This window comes from Cyanistes caeruleus, chromosome 8, assembly GCF_971803275.1.
Source record: "Cyanistes caeruleus chromosome 8, bCyaCae1.hap1.1, whole genome shotgun sequence".
Lineage (NCBI taxonomy): Eukaryota > Metazoa > Chordata > Aves > Passeriformes > Paridae > Cyanistes > Cyanistes caeruleus.
In genome coordinates this window covers 230761-247499 of record NC_141708.1, presented here as the reverse complement: position 1 = coordinate 247499, position 16739 = coordinate 230761, and the positions used below count along the sequence as shown (strand labels likewise).

The following is a 16739-nucleotide window of genomic DNA, read 5'->3' as shown; positions in this document are numbered from 1 at the left end:
ATTAAATCATGAAGAATTGGCAGAAGTGCTGGTGTTTAATTAAAAGCAACAGAATTATTTTGTCTCCTGAGAAGGTGAGGATATGTAAAGTATAGCTCTGTAGTACAAAATAAAGAAGCAAAAATTAAGTAATTGAAAAGAAAAAAAACAATGTAAAAATGCATGGAAACTAGTAGAAAACAGCAAGGTGTCTCTATGAGATGTTCCCATATTTGATAGAAAAAAAAGGAATAAATAATAAATAGAATCTGTGGGTATTTTCATCTTCAAATGCCTTCAGTAATGCTTTTCAGGAGGAGGAGGAAGAGAATACCTTTCTTCTTACTTACTGGTCAGAGAGTATATTTTAAAATGTGTGAACACCTTGATGCATTGTCACAGTGGGCCAACCAGAACAGTATCAGCCTGGGAGCAAAATATTACAGGGTTCCAGGAATTGGTTGTTAAGGCTATCAATGCAGTGCAATAAATTTTTTTTTTAGAACTACAAACAAAACTAGGGGCAAGGGAGAGGGCTCTGTTTTTATTTTTAGTTGTGTAGGGACACATTTTTGCAATATGTGGTAAAAGCATGACATGAACATTTCACCAAACACAAAAAGTGATTTAAGTAATGGATGGTTTTAAGAACTTAAGATTTCATGAATAAAAGGTGTGAGCACTGCCAAAGCTTGTTACACTTGATTGGGAGCTAATAAACAGCATCTTGTGTCCTTGAATTTTCATTTTGCCACCAAGAGGATGCCTAGAAATTATATTCCTTAAAAAAGTGTTACAGTATTGTCTACTGTTTGCAAAAGTAGCAGTGTAACACTACACCATTTTCTCCTTTGTGATCATTGCATTTTAATGACGTAACCTGGAGAAAGATACTGCCCTTCCTACAAACATGCCCCCATGGCATAGGGGGATAATTGATTTGTGTTTTTTCTTTAAAATGTCAGCAATATTTCATCAATCTACCTGTTTGTAATGGAAATAGCTTCTTATTTATTTGTTTATTAATATAAATGATGGTTGGCATAGGAGTTACTGTTGTGTTACAAAGTCATGTTGATTCCTTTGGGATAACAGTAAGAAAGGCACCGATGCTGAAGCCTGGCTAAATGATTCACTGAGTGAAACCCAGGAATTATGGAAAAGATATCTTTTCCAAGATAAGCAATCTTAGGATGCTTCTGTTGCTGGAAACCTCCCATTTGAGGAGTCTCTCCTTTTAGGTCATGACATGCTACGCAGACCCTATCCAGGATGAATTATTCCAGCCTTGCTCTTGACATCTTTACGCTATGTCCAAGTGAACAAAGTTACCCATCTTGTGTCTGTCCAATGCTGGACTTTCTAGCTGACACACCACAGTTCTCTTTCACTAGGAATGAGCCCATAGAGATGTATTTTTAAGGCAAGTATATCCTGACATCACAACATGTGTACAGGATATGGAGTGGTCACTCAAGCTAATGAACAGGTTTGTACAGCTGGGGCCTCTGCTCAGGTTCTGTTTGGAATCATTCTCTCCTCATTGCTATGTCTTCTGCTGTGGCCCACCACAGCTGCTCTGCACTTATCGTTTAGTCAGTTCTTTCTTGTGGAAAAACTAACAAACAAATCTGTTCTTAAAGCTGTATATTCCTGAGAAAAAAACCCCGAACAAACAAGTGGATTTAGGCATGGGGAAAAATATCCAAAACAGCTTTCAAGAATCATTTCAGTGGGAGATAAAATGCTGAGATTTAAAAGTAGATTGTCCAAGCTATTTTTCACAGCCTCAAATCTAGAGAAAGAATACATGACATTTTAAAATGTCATAAGACCAGCTCACCTCATCACCCACTAGCAGGGATGAAGGTGAAAGACACTGAATGTAGTGTTGGTGCATCTCAGAAAATGTTCATGTTCTTGCCCTGGCAGCAAACAGTACAGCTTCTCTGGGGATTCCTGACTGCTTTTTGAAGGTACAAATGTCTTAACATACAGATTTTGTTCCTCCTAAAACCACAGGTACTACAGAGCACTGCTGGAGGACATATTTGTTCAAAGTGCAGGGGCATGGAGAGGAGCAGAGATTGTTACTGAAGATCAGTTCTACCACAAGTTCACTATAAACCAGATTACTCCAGCATAGCTCTGATGCAGATTAACTTCTAAATCATCTGTTTGTATCTCATTATAAACAGATTGCTCCTTTTGCAAATATTTTTGCCTTGGTTTTTGGTAAAAATGCACTTAACCACATATCTGAGTTTCTTTCACTTTTGATTAATAAGACCTTGCTCTTACCCACACTGAACATTTATTGCCAAGGACTCTGAAAGCAAAAATGCGACTAGCAATCAAATCAAGTTTGAGAAACACATTTCTCTCTGATTTTGGACAAAATATTCATTCCTGCTTTTTCCTTGTTTCCTGTTTTCTCTTCCATTCATTTCTTCACAGAGTTCAGAGCAACACCTCCAAAATAAAACACTTCTAATATTCTCCCTCTGGTTGCTCTTACCTGCAGATCTGACATCCCACTCAGGGGAGAGTCTTTCCCCCAACAAATGCACTTGCAAAGGGGAGAAGGGTTTGACAATGAGATGAGGTCTAAGCCTAAGCAGGTCCAGCATTCACACATGCTCAGAGTGTCCATGGTACTCCTTCACACTATTCCAGCCTGAGTGTTCCCACACATGAACACAGGGCAGACATATTTGGCATATTTGTTCACAGTCTAGCTAGAGGAATAATATACGTATTATATGGCTAGAACATTTCTGTTTAATTATGACCTCAGTGAAAATGATTATCCAAGAAAACAGAGTCATGAACATTAACAATAATTCTCATCTCAATTATTGAGAAATACAATTTTAAATGATTGGTGAAGAGAAGATTCCTAAGAAAATTTATGATAATGTTCTTTATTATAATCCTTAGTATTATAGATTGTACTATTTTTTCTCTTTATTACATTATATTGAAGTCTCTTTCTTTTTCTATGTCACAAATAGTTAAAAATCTAAGAGAATTTAAGGGCCTTTCAGCAATTTGGCACACCAGTTTTATCTCAAGTATTACCTAGCTGGATAAAGATATTAATGTAGTCATCTCTCTTTAGTCTCAATGAATTACTATAAAAATGTCAAACAATTAGATTATATTGGCCAACACAGCCCTGTTTGATTGAGTACAGATGTAGGCCATGTGCCTTGAATCACACTGATGAAGAAGGAGAAAGGTTTGTGGAATTTCAGTGCAAATTTATTTCAATGTACATCCCACTTCAGATTCTAATGCCAGTACTTGCAATACTAATTACCAAAAAATGCTAAATAGGTATTTTTCAGAAGGAATAAAAGTCAATGTCATTCAGGAGAAATACCAATGAACTCTGTTGGAGGAGAAAAAACTGAAAACTATAAAGCTAGCACAGATGTTACTTGCTGGTGCAAACACAGATGCTGCCCAAGGGCACAGATCTAACTATACCAAAGGAGCAAAATGAACATTTCTTTTACTTACGGGAATAGTAGTGCTTAAATTCTCTCTCTGCTGGGCGAGCAAATGCAGTATATACTTTTGTGTCAGGAAGACAACCAGTGTATAAATACTTGATAGTAACATCAAGTTTGGTTACAAATATATCAGTGTTGGCTTCTGTGCCATTCTGGTGGTCACTAGGACTGTGCCTTCCTTTCTCTGCACACACAAACAGTGTGTCCAGCTGCCCATGCAGCCTGTTGTGGAGTGGCAAGGGACAAATCCTTACAGATGAAAAACCTCCCAGTTATCTGGTGCCCACACGGATCACATGTGATGAAAAGCTAAAGTTATGCTGTTATAAATTAAAAGCTGGGAACAGCTTCTGTTTCATATATGATAAAAATTCAGAAGATAGTTATGTCAGTTGTATTTTGCTGTAGTAATGTACACCATAAGCAAAGCATACTGGCATGACATTTCCATGGTGAAGTCTGCCTCAGCTGAAGAAGTCTGCTCCCACTCTATGCCTTCACATCTGTGTCCATGTGTATCTGAGCTTCTGGAGCAGCAGTGCAGGAGAAAGCATGCACCTGTGTTGTCAGTCACAGTGCCAGGATTACTTACTAATCATAAAAAAAAAAAAAATAACGGCCCAGAGAGGCTCAGATACAGAATGACAAGTCAGGAATTCTACGTTGGAACCATGAATAGTGATCTATGGAATTTAGCTGCTGCCTCACTGTCAGGATTAACCAAAGTACAGGTGGTCATCCACATACCTCAGCTGCAGCATATTCCATACTCAGTTTCTATTCTGTAACCAACTTCAAGAGTTACAAGCTCAGATAAATTCTGAGGACATGACAGAACTGCAAATATTTCTGAAACCCATTCTTTTTTTCCATCAGGAAATCTTAGTTAATTCTCTCCACTGGTGTATTGACAGGTAATTAATACACATCAGTGGGAGAACAGACTGTTCTGGATGCTTCTACAATGCTGAGAACCCCAGCAGACAAACCCATTAGTACCAGCATGAAGGGCAAGATGTCTGCTTTGAGCAGAGTAAATGTTTTCATCACGAACTTTTTTCCCTACATTCCTCTTCCAGGATATTGCAGATTACAGGTCTACAGTATAATTCTACTGTCATTATTCTCTCATAAAACTCACTTTGTACTTCAGAGGTGGCTCTCCAAGCCATTGCCCACAGTTTTCCAAATGAACACTTCTGTTCTACAATATGAAACTGTTCACCTTTACTGACGGATTACAATCATGATGTCATTGTTCTAATCAAAACAAATTGGGAGCACTGATCTGTTTCTTAAAACTTTGGCATCAAAAAGAAGACAGAGAAGAGCAGTGTGGACACTGTTGCCACGATATAAACTTGATCTACTACCCAGTAACCAGTCAGATAATAAAACATTTGTAATACATAGTATTTTCACACAGAAGCCAGTACAGTTTACAATTGTCAAGGGAAATTACCATCTGCACTTCTGAAAAACTCAGGTTTGTTTTGTGTTTTTTCTTTGCTCTCTGGACCTCTCCCAGCAATGTATTGACTTCTTTCACAATTGAAATGCTCAGGCGAAGTTAAGAAAAAGCCCACTGAAAATGAAAAAGGATTTTAGACAAAAATGAACATGATTCAGTTTACTTAAGTATTATTATCTGTATCTTATCTCAGTGTACTTATAGCACAGAAAAGTTATGTCAGCTCTTGGAACTGCTGAATTGTTGATTATCGTTATAGTAGGCCTGTAAAAACCAGAAGTCTTAACCATCCACCTTGCTAAGAAACTTATGACTTTAACTTCACTTTCTTTAAGAAAATTAAGTCATCAAAAGAGCCAGAAGATTATAAACATATTTTTAGATGCCTTTTCAGGAAATAAACACAAATCCTCAATTACTGCAGCCATGATTTCTGGAAAAGGTTTCTGTACATCTTTGTAAACATCTAGTTTCCCTAACAATTTCAAATGCTAAATGTCAAGAATGAGACCATCAAGGAAAGTGACAAGTTGTGGACATTCAGTTACTGGAAAGGACATGTACTCGAGCTCAGGACTGACTCACTTTCAGTTTAATCTTGACAGTTTTCACCCTCTTATGCCATCATGTGTGAGGATGAAGCATTATATGAAACAAAGGGAAAAGAAACCACAGTAGCTATTCAGTGACAATGAAGTATCTTCCTAAATTTCCCATAGTAATGGACACTGTCACAAAACACCCTTTTAAATTCTTGTACCTTCCCAGTCCAAAATACTGGCCTTTACTTCTGAAAGGGGTCTCTATTTTGTTGGCTTCAGCTGTTTGAACTTCAGCTGTTTGAACTAACTTCGTGCTCTCTTTTGACAGAGGATGAAAAAATTTCTTCATGGATGGACTATTGCATGGACTATTACAATGTTTACTTTAATATATTTTAAGTATACATACATAGGTATCAAGATTCATATTTCAGGGAATATTATAACTGGTATTTTATACACCAGCAATATTGTTAACATTCCATACTGCATTTAAATCCCATTATAGAAATGGGATTAAGTGATCTAAAATTGTTCCTCTTAAGTAAGTCTTAAGTAACCATAAGTCTTAAGCAGCCATCTGGAAAACTGCACTATATTAAATACGTTTCTTCTTATTCTGAAATGAAGACTACTGTGCCTGCTACTTTTGAAAATGCTGCTACCATGTTCATGAAAGACCCCATGCACTCTTCTATCACTGGCTGAGAAGTATTCCATCAATTTATCACCTGAGTACCAATTTGGGTCTTCCACTGACCAGTAAATATTTCAGGGCACATAGGCATGCCTTCAGTTTAAACTTGATCACTTCCTTAAAACCCATGTTGATAACTATCTGTCATTGCATCTACATGAAGACAATACATTTGGAATTAATGAATAAATTAATTAATACTTTTTAAAAGGGGAACTTTAAGAAGTTCATCCTGGTGACTCTACAGTGATGAGCTGGTCTTTCACCCACACACAAGAGAAGAGAGGATTTACACTCGTATGGGATGGTTGAATTCCCTCTGATACCCTATTTCAGGAGAGCTTCCAGGTCAGATGGTGCCAAAGCACAGGTTGGAAGGCTTAGAAGGTGTAAAATCACTAAACTAGAACTAAATTAGTGTTCAAACTCAAGAAGAATGGTCTTAAATAATTAAATAATTCTGGGAATGATCCATACACCATGCTCAACTCTGCTCTAATTTCCCTGCCTTCAAACACCTACAGCAGCAGCTGCTCCATTTGGGGATCTGCTCCACCACAACCCTTTGCACAGCAGGGACCACAGCCGTGCTGACAGGAACAGCCACGGCAGCTCTGGAGAGAGAGACACACATGAGACCTGAAATCCTTGAACGACTGCTTAAGGCAGTCTAATTTGAAAGAGGTTACACCAGGGACTAATGACAGAGCTTCTCTTTTTTTTGTTGTTTGTTTTATAATTTTGTAGCAAACTTGCTGCAGCTCTTTACTGCAGACCATTTAAAACCTCACACTTTTCTTGGACAGCTATGTACAACTCAAATTATGTTCTTGTCCTAGAGTATCAACAATAAATTCACCATGATTTTTTCCCTCCCCACATTTTTCAGATTACATAAATTTTAGCTGACCAATTCTTTTCATGCTAAAATATATTATGAAATGTCATTTCTGTTATAAAAGCTAATTGATAGTGTGATTTGTTATGTTGCTGAGACATAATTCAGAAAGTTATTTTAAAGCCCTTGATACATGGAATAGCACTAACTGCTTAATATTTCTTGTATGAATGAATACAGTGCATGGGAATGATGTAGTGCCACATAGATGAAATATTTTCAGAAGCTCTTATTCTTGTTGTTTGGGCTTGTGCCAATGTCATTTGATGAGAGAGCTCATACGTCCTAAGGTGTATCTACTGTAATTTATTTCTGGGTCATTAGTTGGTAGGATTTTTTTCCTCCAGGCTGCTGAATATAATATTGTAAAAATTGAGAGCAGATAGTCAAATAAATGAATACTTTAGAATACACATAAAAATTAGATAAGTATTTTTAATTTTAAAATATTCTAATTTAATATTTTTATTTCATGAAAAGAATTACTTAATATAATAAAAAAAATTTCTTACCCTTGTGAAAGTCCAGATGGAGTACTGCACCTAGTTCAAGAGTCCCCAGTATAAGAGCAAATCCAGAAAAGGCCACAGAGCTGTTCTGAGGGCTGGAGCCCCTCTGCCCTGGAGCCAGGCTGGGACACCTGGGGGGGCTCACCTGGAGAGGAGAAGCTCCAGGGAGAGCTCAGAGACCCTGCCAGGGCTAAAGGGGCTCCAGGAGGGCTGGAGAGGGACTGGGGACAAGGGAAGGAGGGACAGGACACAGGGAATGGCTCCCAGTGCCAGAGGGCAGAGATGGGTGGGATATTGGGAAGGAATTATGTTGAGAATGTTATGAAGGAAAACCACAGGAAAATGAAGAAAGCAAAAATTATTAACCATTTTATTTAACACTAACTTGTTTTCTAATTAAACTACAAGTACTTCCATATAAAGCAATGACTTCATTCAGCATAAGGTTGTTTGGTAAATCTTTTAGCTATCTTCCTAGTGAATCATCCATGTCAAAATAAAATACATCATGGAAACATTTTTTCAAATGGAAGCACTGACATTGATACATTCCAATTTCATTCATGCATCAAGGCTGAAAAATACTAGCCCACTTTTCTTTAACATATGTTGGTACTTACCATATTTTTAAAGGATTCACTAAGTCAAAAAACCCTTAGCGTACTAACTCAAATTTCTGAACTATATATTCTATTTTCCTGACACTTATTCTGATATCAAACTGCTAACATCTGAAACAGAAACCAACAATGTGAATATCTTCTTAATATCACCTCTCCATAGATCAGTGTAGGTATTCCCAGCATGAAAAGATTGACACAAATTACATCAGAATCATGTGGGGTAAACCATAGAGCACACAATTAAAAAATGATGGATGAGTTGCAGGAAGATCCAAGGAAGTGCAAACAGTCTGCTCTTCTATTTTGTCTCCAGGAGAGCTGTGAGAATCTGCACCCACTATAAAAATACATTAAAAAACATTGTTATTTCTGATTATGACTATATATAAGAATGCTGTAAGTGCTGTCATTTAACACATCTTCTCGATTAATACTTGTGGTTCTTTTACATTCTTTCGAAAGTATTAACAACTGTCACTATATTGAAGAAGCATTTTCTGAAAGAAAAACAAAACTAGGAAATATTTCTGATCTGAGTTCTTTCTTCAATTCTATGACAGCGCAAGCTATAAATAAACCTTATTTTAAAAGGTAAGTCCTATGCACTGAAAAACAGCAGTATAATTTTATAGACAGTATATTAAAAATTGTTTTACTCAGAAATTCTTCCCCGCTCTCCAACCAGATGCCAGATATTTCTTATGTCTAGTATGCCCTGTACAAAGCAGACTGTCTAAAATCACAGCAGATCCTACTGATCCTTTTGCAGTTTATAATCCTGTACCATTTATATTGTTTATGTTGTGCTCCTCATGTACCTTGTTAGTAATACTACTTTATTTTTCCTGTGGAGAAAACATTTTAGCTTTTGGTCAGCTATGTCAAAACCTCCTCAAAATTTTATTAATATAAAATATAGCTACTCCAATTATGATATTGTATCAGAGGTCTTCCAGCTCTCAGCTCTTTTAAGGAGTTTCAGAGAAAACTGTAGTAGCTTATACCCATGAACTATCCATCTAAAGGTTCTAGTTAGTGCTTACAGCCAATCTTTCATACTAAGCCTTTTAATTCTTACTTTCAATGGAATCCCTTTTCCTGTGACTTCTGCTTTTCTGAAGAACACGAACTGTCTGCCCAGTCATTTTACCAAAGCTCAGCAAATCTGGAAAGAAATGTTAGTTTCTGTGAGCTTTTATTTAAAGTTTTGAAAGTTTTGGAAAACAAGAAAGTATCAACAATACAGCCTGGTGCTTTCACATTTAAAACTTAATGGAAAAGGATACCATTACAGATTAAAGCAATGTATCTGTGTAGATGCAAGTTAAATCCAGGGGATTTTTTCCCCATAGTTTATGTAACTACAGATGGCCATGTCCTAGGGTACTGCTTCTCACCATATAAATCCTATTCTTACCATATGACCATCAGCAAACACCCCAGCAAACCTGTTTTAAGTAGGTTACTGTTCTGTATGAAAGATCAACCTGCCACCCACAGACGGCTCCTGCATGCAGTTCACCCCCTATGGAAACTCCAGGCAGAATTTGGGAAGGAGCAAAGAAAGAAGAGACGGGAGACAGGTAGATACAGCCAGTCCCTGAGTGCACACACGCGAGTGCCTGAAGCAATTTGAGCCCAAGCTGACACAAACACAAACACTCACTCTCAAACAAGGTCTCCAGCCTTTCTGCATTCTCCTCCAAGCTCGTGTACCACTGGGGGGCTATGACAGAACCAACACCTGTAAGGCTTAGAAGCATTGCTGTCTCTGTTGGTCCCTCTAGAGCAATACGCAGACAGCTAAAGAAGATCAGAATGGCAAGAGCAAAAAAAGAAAAATGTACATAATATATAAGAAATATAACCAAATATACAATGCTTTTTAATAGAAGGAGAAGGAATATCAGAGTGCATATTTTCTTGTATGCTGAGCATAAAGTGTTTTCCAACATTCATACAGCACTTTGAATTTAATACAGTGAATTCAGGTAAACTTCTCTCTACATTTTTTCGTGATGCAATTTTACCATGGGGTTTACTCTCTTTCATTTTACTGTAGTTCTGGACATCTCTGGAAATCAGAAAGGAGTAGTAACACCCTAACTTTTACAAAACATTGTAGAATAACAATTTTATAAGGCAGTCAAAACACTGGGAATCAGGTGTGAAAATGCATGTTTAGACATAAAATATTGCAGGAACCAAAATCTTGTCTTTTGTCGTAAGTATGGCGTTGATTTGGAGACTTAAAAGTGAATCACGTGCAATGCGGGATTTGAGTTTTTACTGATGAATATTTCAGTAGGTATCTTTGGCATAATTACTTTAGTCATAAAAGGGGAGTGATACTCTATGGTTGAAAGTAAAAACATTGCAGTAAATAAAAAGTTGCATTTTGGTTTTATTCAGATCTGCTTTTCATAGTAACTTCATCAAAATATAAGTAAACAATATAAGTTTTTTGCCAACTTTTAGGGAGATGTTGTCTGATTGTCTATGGAGTTTATGTGACTCATTTTTAAATTAATGTTATTCTAAATTTTTAGAAAGCATTTAGACTTAAACATGTAACTCTTACTGATAAATTCACCAAACTATTAAACTGAGACTTCAAAATTTTTGAGTTTGAAAAAATTAAACTAGTTTAAGGAATTATGTTTTGGTTTACTTTAGGAAATGGCTGTTTGGGATCAAAAACAAGGATCATAAACAGGAGTTTGTTTATCCACTCAGACATCTGCATATTTACATATCTAGATATGTGTATAACCTATTTTACACACAACTGGATTTAACTTATGCATTGTTGCACTAACTAAACAGTATTTTTAGAGAATTTGTTTTCTATTTTTTCTTCATGGGATGAATAGTTAGAAAAGTCAAGAAATATTTATGTCCCCAGGGTGTGCTTTTTTCACTTGCTGCCCAGGCACACTGTTGGCTCAGCCCCAAGAGCCTTTCTGCAGGGCTGCAGCCACCCCTCTCCAAGTTTACACTTGTGTCCAGCATTACTTCGCCACCAGTGAAGAGTCTGTCATTTGCTCTTGTTAAATTTCATGTCACTGTCGATTGCCCAATGCTCCAATCTATCTACATCCCTCTGCAAGGCATCTCATCCCTCAGGAGTATGAGCAGGTAATCTGAAAATTCAGCATGGACTGAATAATTAATGAATAAAACTAAGACACTGTGGCATCTGTCAAGAATTCATAATGGACATGCAATAAAAGAATGTAAACCCTACCCGCTGTTGACTTAAATGCAACAAAAATACTGAGATGCTTTTAAAGATAAAGCGCTGCAAATAACATTAAAAAATCTGATCAGGTTATGTAATGTCATAATAATCCATTTAAACAAAAGTCTGTCTGATTGTTAAACTCTTCCATGTATGAACCCTCTGAGGGACTCTTAGCTGTTTATCTGTTAAAGAAAAATTTTATATATTCAGTTAGAACATTTTGAGAATCTTGCCCTCAGACGTGTGGGGTATGTGTAATGTAACAAGGTTTCTGTGTCATATTTTCTTATCATTGCCTTCTAATAGAGCTTTCATCCTATTTAGTCCTATAAATAAGCTCTTTTACTTGCAAAAGGAAAGGATAATATTCATAACTCTAAATTTTAACTTTTTTTTCAAATAATCTGCCTTATTGTAGACTTTACTGAAATTGACTTCACCTACCTTTTGTGGGTATCAGAGTTTGTAATTCTTTGGTAACTTTGCTGTGATCGTACCAGATCGAGAAGAATCACCAAACGGCATTCTAGAAAAAAATATAGCAATGGTGTTTGCACTAACAATAATGCCCAGCATGATAATTAAATTATTGGCTTTTTGTAAGTTAATTCCTTTCTTGAACATAGCCTAAACCACCAGTACAAAACCTACGTATTTCAGCTGCAATTGTCAATTATTATGTAAATTTACACTAATAAAGTCATCCTAGTATTATTTCATGTAATTTTGCTACACTTTTCCATAGTGTTTTGCAGGATGTTTTTCCTATGCCACATCAGCATAATTGGTAATGGAGTCCACAGACCATCTTATTACAGCCAGTGACCTGTGTGACCTAACTCTGTAGTTATGAACTCCTGGAAGAGTTTATGGTATGCAGGTATTGAATTCTTTTTATACCACAGCTCCTCTCCATAGCTCACAACCAAGTTACATCCCTAACATGCCTTATTTTCCTTAAAGGTTTCCAGTGAAATAACTTAGAATACTCTCAGAATTAAAATGTTTTGCCTACTGTTTGGTTTTCTGTAGCTTGAATCTGTTTCTTATTCTCCTAACACAAGCAGATGAGAAGTAAATTACTTTTCTGCCTGGAAAGTCTTTGACACATTTAAAACTTCCATCATGTCTCCTCTCAATATGTCAGTCTTTCCTCTGAAAGTATGTTTTAAATGCATATAAACTTATCAATGTGTATATATATTTATTAATAAAACTAAGCACACAAGCTGTGGTGCAGCCTTCTGACCACTGCTAATGTTCTCTAGCAATAACTTACTATGTGGTCAATATTTTTCTCCAGTTGAGAATTTTGGAATACAATGTAGAGTGGAAAATTATTTCACACAGCTTTGCACATGACACTCCTGTATAGCTACCCCTACAGACCTTTGGGGGTTTTTAACACTAGCGAGGGTACATTGTTTAATTTGTGATTCATCTCCCAAGTTTGTTCTGTAACTCTGTCCCTTAAGCAGTCATACCTTAACTTATTAATGATTACCTGATCCCTGAAGTATAATATCTCCCACTACACTGTCCCAAATTACACCCCACATGGAGCAAGGTTAATTTGTATCATAATCTTGCATTTCAGGATTTGTTAAAACACTGCATTCTTTTTGTCAGCCTTGTCCCATGCTCAGATTTAGCAATGATAGATTTTATTTCATCATGTAAATGTCCAAACTGAATACTTAATAATATTTGGTCTAGGTTAGAGCTTTCAGAAATCTCAGAATTAATCCTGACATATTTTAAGAGTGGGACAAAGGGCAAGGTTTAACAGCTTTCCAAAAGTTGCCAGACCTGTAAATACCTGGTCTATCGATATCTGAAACAACATCTTCAGACATGATCCATGTATATAGAAAACATATTTTCTTATTTTTTGTAATATTTACATATAAATATTTAAATCAGTTTTAAAATCAAAGCTTCATGAAGAAGCTTCCTGTTTTTCTACAGGGCTTCACAATCTGATGTGTACTCTCCTTCTCACTTTCACAGGTCAACACAACATAGCTATCCTGACAAATTCAGCACAACTCTGAAGTCAAACTTCTTCCAGATGTTCAAGGAAAACAGGAGAAGAAAGGAAAATTATGAATCTGAAAAACCAGTCCTGAATCTAAGCCTTATGCTACAACAGAAAGACTAATTAGTTGTGAAGAAACAGAAAAAAATACCTTCTCAGAGTCTGCAAACGCAGATTACTCTGTAATACCAGAGTAATCCTTCAGCATTAACCCAGGCTTAATGGACAATTCTCATTTGCTTCAGCAGAGACTCACCAATTTTGAAGTGGCACTGCAGAGGTTGTCCTTACCATTAAAAAATACCTTGCAACCAAATACTAAATTCCAAAGGAGAAGGTTTACTGAGAAAACCATGAGATGATGACCTGATTTTTGAAACCTGAGAAATTCCAACACATGGAAGTGAAGAAGGACTAAGCTTATTTGTGAGGACTAACAAGAAAGCTGTGCAACAAAATAAAACCTACATAATACAAAGGTTTTCTGACTAAAAACCCTGGATCTAGAAAAAAGCCCTTAATTGCCAACATCAATACTGTGATAATCATACAGTAGGACATATCTAGGAAAAAAAGCTGGATTTGCTTATCTTACTTGGGATGTTCATAGCAGCCAACCAATTAAGCAACACATGAGACATGAATCTCTCCATCCCATAGAACAGAAATGCACTACAGTTTGTGAGAAGCTGCTCCCATTTAGCTTGGCTGAAAGGAAGGAAGAAAGTTACTTCAGTGTAACTGTTTTACAAGAATACTTTTCAGAAATTATCCATAGCAAACACTTTAGCGCTATTTACTCCAGAAATAATTATAGCAAAAGTCAGCATGCAAAACAAGAAGACAAACACGGCTGCAGAATTCTGTGAGAAGTGTAGTAACTCCTATGGATCATTAATGCTATACTCTTGTATTAAAATGATTAGTCAGTGACATCTCATAATGAGCAAGAGGCATAGTGTTTTTTTAAATAAATGCCAGCCTCTCCATCAAAAAAAATCCCAAAATTTAAACAAAATCATTGATGCATGTATTGTACAGCTTTAAAATACAGTCTTTGTCTAACATTCAAAGGGAGTAGTCATGTGTATACCCACCAGAACATGAGCAATTAGTTTGCGAAAAGCGATGTGGATAATCAGGTTAGCTGGCAGCAAAAACTGCAATTTGGTAATAACTGTATATAACTGTAATATAACTGTAATTTGGCAATAATGCTTTTCATTGTTACAAAAAAATACTAGAGTACCTACTCAGTGGTATTAACTAAGTAGAGAAAATTCCAAAGGACTGACTGCTAAACTAGCAGCTAGGAAGGAAGGTCCAGTGATGGCCATGTTGTCTCATAGGGCTTGTCACTGTTTGACCTCTGGAGATCCCTTTTATTCCTCTATGGCTATGATCTTAAAAGTAAAGCATTTCTTTAATTTCTATATAATTTCTAAAAAAACTACAAAGTGTGTTTATGAGTAGACTCCATAAAATGGTATTAGCTTCATGATCAATTTTTGAAATAGGAAACTGTGTGATGTACCTTCACTACTCTGCTTCTGAAATCTGCACTCCTATTTACAGTTGACTGAAGGTGCATGGAGATGCTACGGTTTTACTACTTGGATTTAAAAAAAAATAATGAGCAAAGTCAGAAATTACACTTACGCTCACATATGTGTATTCATCAAAGACTGCACCAGATGACTTTCTATCAAAGTTAGATTATTTGCATATACAGCAAGTCTGACAAAACCAACCAGGCTAAATCACTTTGTGGCACTTTATTTCAGATCCCTAAAATATTCTGTCTATAAACTTAGATCTGTGTTTGATACAACAACAATAGTTTAAACTATGTGTTTATCAGCTCAGCAAAATGTGACCTTATTCTATGAACAATGTCTCTGACAACAAGCACAACTTTAAACAAGAAATATGGATAAAACAAGAAAGCAGATAGAATATTACATACCTTGGAGCACACATATTGCCAATGACACCTTCCCAATGCAGTGCAAATAGGTCATGGTATTTTTCTAGGATTTCCTTTATTTTCTGGGAAGGACTTGAACCTTCTGTAACAAGAGAACTTCATCATTATGAATGTAACATACTACAAACTATATTGGGCAATCTCAACTTCAATAGCTTTAAAATGTCACTATCATATTTAGGGGGTTTTAGGTCATCATTTGATTGAAACCTAAGCCTGGCTTTTAAAATTAAAACAACTGTGACGTTTTCAGAGTAAAATCGGGATGCCCATTTGAAAGGCGTCTTTTATAATGAACAAGAATTATTTGGTAGATAGGTTAAGGACACAAAGAAAAAATTTTAGATGCCCCGAAAAAAGGATAAAGAACTGCAAACCAGTACTGCTCATACGGTTCGGTTCCAGAGGCTCAGAGAGGACGAACGTGGGGGGATAAACTAACTGGGTTTCCAGAGTCCTGATTTCAGAAAACTCTTCTCTCCATGGATATTGCACATCTAATGATGAATAATTTTCTCCTTTTGACTACATTTTCATACTAGTATAAGTTAAAAGGTACACTCTAGAGTCAGATATTGAGCACACACAGTGTTTTACATTGAACTCCTGTGAAGGAGAACTGCAAACACATGGAGACACACTCTGTTATGCTACTGATTGTAGCTTCTTTTGTTTGCATTGTGTTTAGACTTAGTAACTACTTCAACACCTGAAGGGAGCCAACGAGACAAATGGAGAGAGACTATTTACAAGAGCATGTAGTGACAGGACAAGGGTGTATGGCTTCACACTGAAACATCGTTGATTTAGGGTAGATATCAGGAAGAAAGTCTTTCCTGGCAGGGTGGGCAGGCCCTGGCACAGGTGCCCAGAGCAGCTGGGGCTGCCCCTGGATCCCCGGCAGTGCCCAAGGCCAGGCTGGACATTGGGGCTGGGATTCCATTCCTGGGTTATTGGAAGGTGTCCCTGCCTGTGGCAGGGGGTGGAACGAGATGAGCCTATAGGTCCCTTCCAACCCAAACCAGTCTGTCTTTCTGTGATTTAACAAAAAACCTCCATTAACTGTTTTACCAGTACAGGTACTGTCACACCATTTACAGGTGATAAGCTGTGCTGTTCTGACGAAATGCAATGCTTTTTTGCCAACATCTTGATGTCATGACTTCATTTTTTCTACAAAACAATTGTAAATGCCATGGGTAGACTGTGAATAAATTATTTCATTTAGATTAC

General features: G+C 36.7%; 1 protein-coding gene and 1 long non-coding RNA gene across 3 annotated transcripts in view; one reads left to right on the top strand and one right to left on the bottom strand.

Annotated features, from left to right (window-relative positions):
• Window positions 1-7957: 7957 nt before the first annotated feature.
• Window positions 7958-16739, bottom strand: part of CFAP46 (cilia and flagella associated protein 46) — a 72302-nt gene continuing 63520 nt past the window's right edge. For both annotated transcript variants that reach the window (XM_023930367.2, XM_023930368.2), the window contains exons 54-59: window positions 15486-15588; window positions 14115-14227; window positions 11926-12007; window positions 9904-10040; window positions 9316-9402; window positions 7958-8574 (exon numbers count right to left, since the gene is read on the bottom strand). In XM_023930367.2, the coding sequence (XP_023786135.2) occupies window positions 8438-8574; window positions 9316-9402; window positions 9904-10040; window positions 11926-12007; window positions 14115-14227; window positions 15486-15588 (659 nt within the window). In that variant the 3' untranslated portion in view covers window positions 7958-8437. The remainder of the gene's footprint in view (window positions 8575-9315; window positions 9403-9903; window positions 10041-11925; window positions 12008-14114; window positions 14228-15485; window positions 15589-16739) is intronic.
• LOC147651795 (uncharacterized) lies at window positions 12006-16738 on the top strand. Its single transcript, XR_015289742.1, has 2 exons — window positions 12006-12361; window positions 13492-16738. It is a non-coding gene; the product is annotated as an uncharacterized LOC147651795 (long non-coding RNA).